This window comes from Hordeum vulgare, chromosome 7H (genome assembly GCF_904849725.1).
Source record: "Hordeum vulgare subsp. vulgare chromosome 7H, MorexV3_pseudomolecules_assembly, whole genome shotgun sequence".
NCBI lineage: Eukaryota > Viridiplantae > Streptophyta > Magnoliopsida > Poales > Poaceae > Hordeum > Hordeum vulgare.
Window position 1 is genome coordinate 58,024,968 of NC_058524.1, and position 7,024 is coordinate 58,031,991.

At 50.0% G+C, this 7,024-nt stretch overlaps 2 protein-coding genes across 2 annotated transcripts; one reads left to right on the top strand and one right to left on the bottom strand.

Moving 5' to 3' along the window:
• Nucleotides 1-539: 539 nt before the first annotated feature.
• LOC123410561 (exocyst complex component EXO70A1-like) lies at nucleotides 540-2,652 on the top strand. Its single transcript, XM_045103503.1, has one exon. The coding sequence runs from the start codon at nucleotides 1,063-1,065 to the stop codon at nucleotides 2,497-2,499; it is 1,437 nt and encodes a 478-aa protein (XP_044959438.1). The 5' UTR covers nucleotides 540-1,062; the 3' UTR covers nucleotides 2,500-2,652.
• Nucleotides 2,653-2,740: 88 nt separating this feature from the next.
• LOC123410562 lies at nucleotides 2,741-6,521 on the bottom strand. Its single transcript, XM_045103504.1, has 8 exons — nucleotides 6,101-6,521; nucleotides 4,903-4,983; nucleotides 4,703-4,737; nucleotides 4,505-4,613; nucleotides 4,082-4,170; nucleotides 3,391-3,499; nucleotides 3,154-3,291; nucleotides 2,741-3,052 (listed from the first exon to the last, which is right to left on the bottom strand). Exons 1-8 carry the CDS (start codon nucleotides 6,332-6,334, stop codon nucleotides 2,975-2,977), a joined length of 873 nt encoding a protein of 290 aa, XP_044959439.1. The 5' UTR covers nucleotides 6,335-6,521; the 3' UTR covers nucleotides 2,741-2,974.
• Nucleotides 6,522-7,024: the final 503 nt, after the last annotated feature.

Here is a 7,024-nt window from a genome sequence, read left to right on the forward strand (position 1 = left end):
TCATTAGTGCTCTTTAGTACCTTACTCTCACATGACCAGAGTTGCAGTATGCCGTCTAGCAGGTCTGACTTCATATGCATGCTCCACGAGATGCTCACTGGACTTCAGTGAAGCGGATTCTTCGCTACATCCACGACACCATGGATCTCGGCATCTTGCTCCGTGCCACCACCACCACCGACATCACCGACTACACCAATGCTGACTGGGTCGGCTGCCCCGACACGCAGTGTTCCACCTCGGGATATTGTGTCTACCTTGGTCCATCACTTATCTTGTGGTTGTCCAAGTGGCAGCCCACAGTCTCTCGTTCCAGTGCCGAGGCAGAGTACATGCGGTGGCTAGCGTGGTTGTCAAGTGCTCCTGGCTTCGTCAGCTTCTCCTTGAGCTTCTATTTCATGTCGACAAGGCCACTGTGGTGTACTGCGATAATCTCTCCGCCAACCTGGTGCATCATCGTCGTACCAAGCACATCGAGTTTAACATTCACTTTGTTCAAGAGCAGCTGACCCTTGATCATGTACGTGTTCTTCACATACCCACCTCTCAACAATTTGTCGGCATCATGACCGAAGGCTTACCTCGGATGACCTTCGAGGAGTTTCGATCCGGTCTTTACGCCAGCCATGGTGCCCCTTCGATTGCGGGAAGTGTTGAGTATATAATTGCAAAAAAAAAAATGTACAACAAGCCTTCCTCTTTTCATGTATAGTTAAGAAACGATGACTATCCCTTGTGTTTAAACTAAGCACCGTCCTCTTCACTTGTCTTTTTCAAACAACGCAGCTAACGTTCTGAGCTCCCGCCATCACCTCGCCTGATCCCGGGGGTTCAGAGGTGTCCAAATCAGCAGATCCTACTTGCCCTCCGTGCCGATTGACCAGACCGGGAGAACCCACGGTTTCGCACTCGCGCCTCTCCGGCCCAGACCGTTCCGGCACGCGTGCATTCTTGTTGACGCTAGCCACAATTCTTCCCCAGCGCTACTCCACTACTTCGGCCACGCTTGGAGTTGGACTCCATTGACTGACCTGACCACAGGTCCACAGCACACCAGCCGCCATGCATGGGCACCACGAGATCAGCTCCAGCAGCGGAGGCAGCAGCCCGACCTCCCTCTCCGACCCCTCCGTCGACAGCGACGACGGCTCCGCCACCACGGACGAGTACTGCCCCGACGATCCGCGCGAGTTCCGGCGCCACGTCTCCTTTTTCTCCCCGTCCGTGCTCGCCGAGGTCGATCCCACCAGCTTCCGCCCGATCACCCCGTCCTTCTCCTGCGTCCTGGCCGACGTCGACAAACACCTGCAGCGCATGGTCCTCCTCCTCCCCGCCTTCTCCGCCGCCGCCGCCGCTCCGCGTGCGGACGCGCTGCGTCAATGGCTTGCCGGCTTTGACGTCGGCTGGGTGCTGGACATGGACGAGCGACGAAGCCTCCCGCGGCGGGAGGTCGGGAGGAGGGTCAGGGCGTGGGCGCAGGCGCTGGGCACCATGGAGCGCGTCTTCCGCCACCGGCACCGGGAGGTCCGCAGCCCGGTCAACGACGCCGCGGCGGCGGAGCTGGCGGCGCTGGGGCAGCTCGCGGCCGAGAGCGCCGGCGCGATGCTGAGGCTGGCCGGCTCCGTGGCCGCGCTTGGGAGCTCCCCGTCGAAGCTGCTGGCGGCGCTCGACGTGCACGCCCCGGTCTCGGAGGCCTACCCCGGCCTCGCCAGGATGTTCTCGTGGCCCCCCTCCCACCCCGTCTCGGCCGCGTCCGACGCCGCACTGGCCGGCCTGGTGGACGCGTCCCGGCGCTGCGTGCGCGACCTCAGGGCGTTCATACGCGCGCCCCAGTACCCGTGGCGGATGCCGCAGGGCGGCGAGGTGCACCCGTGCGTCGGCTTCTGGATGGGCTACCTCCGCTGCATGCTGCGCAACCGCGTGTCCCTCTACTTCGTCCTCGCCGGCGGCAACGCCGATTCCGACTCGCCGCTCGCGCCCGACGAGGGCGGCCTGGTGACGGAGCTGATCTCGTGCCTGGAGGCGGTGCTGGAGGAGAAGTCGGCCGCGCTCGCGTTCCCGGGGCTGAGGCACATCTTCATGCTGAACAACACGAGCGCCATCCTGCGCCGCGCCGTGCGCTCCGACCTCAGCATGCTCCTGCCGCCCGGCTGGGTGCTCGCCCGCGAGGAGCGCATGGAAGGGTACATCAAAGATTACCTGCAGATGTCCTGGGGACCCGTCGTGTCGCGCCTTGACGGGAAGCCGGGAGCCTTGAACGTCCTCCGGCGACGGAACCCGCTGAGCGCATTTTACTTGGCTTTGGAGAACACGTGCATCATGCAGGGAGGCTGGAAGGTGCCCAGCCCGGCGCTGCGGGCCGCCCTCCGGAGAACTGTGTCGGGGAATGTCGTGCCGGCGTACCGCCGGTACCTCGGCGACCACCCGGAGGTTGAGGTGCCGGCAGGGCGCACCGTGGAGGAGCTGGAGAATCAGTTGTCGGAGCTGTTCGAAGGCTAGTAGAATGAAAGCTTTGCACTGCATCCAGTACCTGAAATTCTGAACCAGAGACCAGCTTGTGCTGGCGCCTATCCACTTGTAGCTCGATTCAGAAATTCTCAGTGTAAAATATTCACTTTTGCAGCAAAGATAGATGGTTAAACAGTACGAATATATAAACTCCTGAATCCCCAAAACCGCTGGAACACCCAGCGTATGCTGACATTTACGGGAGTACAGTATTAACAAATGGCAAATACTATTTACAAATCATATACTTATGGTATAATTACGATAGTGATGGGCGCTTTTATGAACGAGAAAAAGAGAACTGTCTTGTAGAGGATGGGGACTTCAAATTCAGTACAAGAAATGGCAGAAATCTTTCTATTGACAAACACAAAATATGTAAATGAACAACTGAATACAGAGCCATCAATCCTGAAAATAGAATCGGCATGTTTGCATTGTTGACTAGAGAGTGAAAAGAAGGCATTTACATGGCTTCCCTTCCACGCTGGTGAACTACAGATCTTTGAACAACCTCGCCGTCTAAGTTTATCAACAGTGTTTCCTGACAAGTTCACACACAAAAAAAACAGTTACATGCAAATTCTAGTGTTTCAATCTAATATTCAGAAGAAAAAAAAGGAGCAACTGTCAGCCTAAACTCACCATTTCCAGAGAGCTGACTCTATGCAAGAAGAAACCATCTAAATTCGTTTGATCTCCAGGGATGGGGTTTTGAATATATGACATTGAATTGTCATGATGGAAGTGTCCACAAGAACCTCCTGTGCTTACATATGCATTCTGTATATGAAGCAGCCAAGGATAAGCAATCATTGATATGAAGTTTTCATCAACGAAGAGAATAGAAATTAGAGCTTGTCCCAGAAAAGAAGAAATTACCACTGCATATGTTTCAAAAATCTGCCGAAGCGGCTCACAGAACTTTGTTATTTTTGTTGTGCGCATCTTGTTGCAATCAACTAATGGATTATATCCAACAACTATTTTCCTGGCTTAAAATAAAAATAATGTTAGACCTTACAACCTTAATACCAACATGTGTGCATACATGTTCATATGTCACCTTTTGCAATAAGCATAGTAATTCCCTCAGTACTTTTTTCCTTGAAAGAGATTATTTAGTATTTTGTTATACTATGTTCAAGCTGATGCTGAGTTGTTGACCCTCTAATTCTTCTATGAATTGAACGTGCACTATTACACAATCCACTGATGAAGAATATATATGCATTGCTTTTCCAGAACATGAAGACAGAATAGTAATGCAGCTCATACGAGCAGGAGGAACTAGTGTATAGACTAGAATCATTTCTTCCTTCAACAATTGTTACTGGTGCATAAACTAGAATCATTTGTTCCTTCAATAGTACAAAAACAATTGTTAAACAGGCATATTCGAGTAAACATATATTCCCTCCGTTTCTAAATATAAGTCTTTTAAGAAATTTCACTAGGGGTCTACATACGGAGCAAAATGAGTGAATCTATAGTCTAAAATATGTCTATATACATCCGTATGTAGTCCACTAGTGAAACCTCTAAAAAGACTATTTAGGAACGGAGGGAGTACCAGTTATTGCTGGTCAGCGCTAGTATTTGCTCCAGCCATGTAATTTGTTCCCTGCTAGAATTGCTCATTTTGCCATCATGCAGAAGATCCTTTAACCAAATGAGAAAATCAATCAGAAAGAATCCATAAAGGCCAGCCAATTCCACGATATCGCACAAACTCTCCATATAAAGCAATCCTGGCAGAAATTTAAATTGCAACCATATTGTGCCAAAAAAGATTGCAGAGTCTGAACTAATCAGTGCAAGGGGGATAATAAGGAGGTAAAAAAAAATACTCAAGTAAAGGTAGAATAATTGATGATCATTATTGATTGCAAGATGCTAATATAATCACATACTCAGTGCACAGACAACGTGTTGTTTGTCAGGTACGCTGCCTGCTACAAGAAGTTCAAAACTGTTCACCAATAAAATATAATACCTCAAGAGGCCCTGTGTCAACACCAACAATTTCCAGAATTTGGTCGTATGGCATCTTCACTTTCTTCAAGAAATTACTAACAATCTGCCCATGTGATGCAGTGGAATACCTGAGGATGAAGCGGATTTTCATGGCATACAATGCACACACATTAGAGAGCACACCATATGAGCTTTCAGATAGGAATAACTAGTATACCAGGGGATATTCAGAGCTTGGAAGTGCAGAGAACCCTGGAAGACAGAGAAATAGAGGACAAGTTAGAATTTGGTTTAGTTAGTTGGGCCAACTGAAATCTCTCCTATACCTACTACATCAGTAATGGAGAACGGTATGCTTCACACATTTACACAGTATTTCGGTATTATTACTTTATTAGCAAGAATTAGAGTACTTACATTTTGCCAGAGTGGGTCATCCCCAAATCGGGCAACATCCAGCACTAACTTGACTTCATAAATCTTTGCTGTGCTTTCCATCTTCATAAAAATGCATATATATTCAGTATTAAGAATAAAACCCACAAAACATTGCTAGAATATGAATCTGATGGTGTCTTCTTAAAGACAGGGAAAGAGCAAAATTGTTAACCAATGTCACATGACATAAAACATTCCTAGGCCACAGGAAACATATAAAAACAGAACTGAGTCACTTCCTTTGAGATCCAGAGCACAATATGCCAAGAAAGGATGGTTGGAAAATAAAATGTGCCAGGAAAGGGTCGGTAGAGATCAGACTAATATGTCGCTTAGTTATGTGAACACACTACACTGGATCATTAACTAATAGATGGTCATGACTCAGGTTATCGGTCATGATGGGCACATGTACCTCACTAGGGCGAACATGTTGCATGTTCCATCATCCCAGGTAAGTCCAATGCCCACCCTATAGATTATCACTGGATATCAGTCTTAGATCTGCAAATGTGTAGGCCATCAACTGATTGGGCAGAATCAGTGACATTATGCAACCACTCACCCCCAACAAGGATGGGCCCTTTCGGTGACACATACAGTAAGCAAAATCCATTCAGAATGCCCTTTGTTCTCAATGAAGCCATTTTAGTTAGCAACTAACAAAGACTAGTAGTAATAGACTTCTCCGAATGCTGTGAGCTTCACAGAGATGCTTGGCCATATTGACTGATGAAAAATGTATTCGGCATTTCGGCTACATTACCAATACCAAATACTAGCAATTTTCTATAACAGCATTGCGAGGCAGCAATTAGCAGATACCACCGCTTTTCATAACAGCATCGCGGAGGCGAAGCAATCAACCATCGTGGACGGTTACAATTTCTTCGGTGGCACGCACACTCGGCGCGGTAACTGCAGTTCCTGGCCAGTATCCACGCAGCAGCAGCAGCAGCACACCCTAAACGTACGGAAATGTTACGAGCAGGATGGGGTTAGCCAAAGCGCGCGCGCCCAAACGAATCCGTGGCACCAGGAAGCGATCCCCCCAGCAGAGGCGAACCAGAGCACCCGAAACGATCGCAAATCGAAGGGCGACGCGGAGAGGATGCGGGTGCGGAAGACGAGAAATCGAACGCTGAGATTGCATACAGAGGCGCGCGCACGCACGCACCTGCCTCAGGAGCCGATCCTGGTCAGCGGGCGACCGCGCGCCGCCCGCGACGCTGAGGAAGGAGACGGCTCCGCGGCCGCGCCGCCCGCGGCCGACGCCCCGCGGCCGGAGCTGCGGCTCGCCGAGGCTGAAGGCCGCGTAGAGCGCGAGGCAGAGCGCGGCCTGGACGGCCACCGTGCGGCGCCACGACGGCGGCCTCCGGCCCTGCAGCTCGGCGGCTGATTCCACTTCCATGGCGGGCGCCGGCGCCGTCGCGCGTCGCGGCCTCGTCAATGCCGCTTTGTCTCGCTCGTCCAAGCTGCGGGCGCCCGGGCGGAGACTGCCGTTAAGATCGAGCACCCACCCACGTCCTTTTTTTCCGAATGAGAAAATGATTAAATAATCAGTTCATGTTCCTTTTTTTTCCTCTAGATGAGATCGTTGGTTCTCTCTCTGCATCTCGGATGGTGATCCATGATGGAATATCTTTTGTCGGGGCTCACGTCGTGGTCCCACCAGACTAGGCGTGAGGAGGGTGCGCAAGTGAACAGCTGTCGACTTGTCGAGACATGCCTGCTGGCTTAATCGAGGTTGATGAGCTCCGTTTCCTGTCTCCTCGCCACCTCTTCACCGTCTCGGCTTTGGCCAAAGGGAAATCCATTCCGTTTGAACACGGTGTGGTTTTCCTTGCAGCAAAATTGACATTATTATTTTACTTTTTTCGACATAAAATTGGCATTATTATTTTATTTTATTGCGAGATAAAATTGGCATTATTATGATGCTCTTTTTTAGAACTGGAATAGATTTTCTGTAGAGCAGAAAGCAATGAGCAGAGACTTAAGGCGTACTCTCTGTAAATGTAAAGAGTACTACCTAAACTGTTTTGAGACGGAAGTAATAGTATTTTTTTTACTACTGTACAATTTACTTCCTCCATTCTTA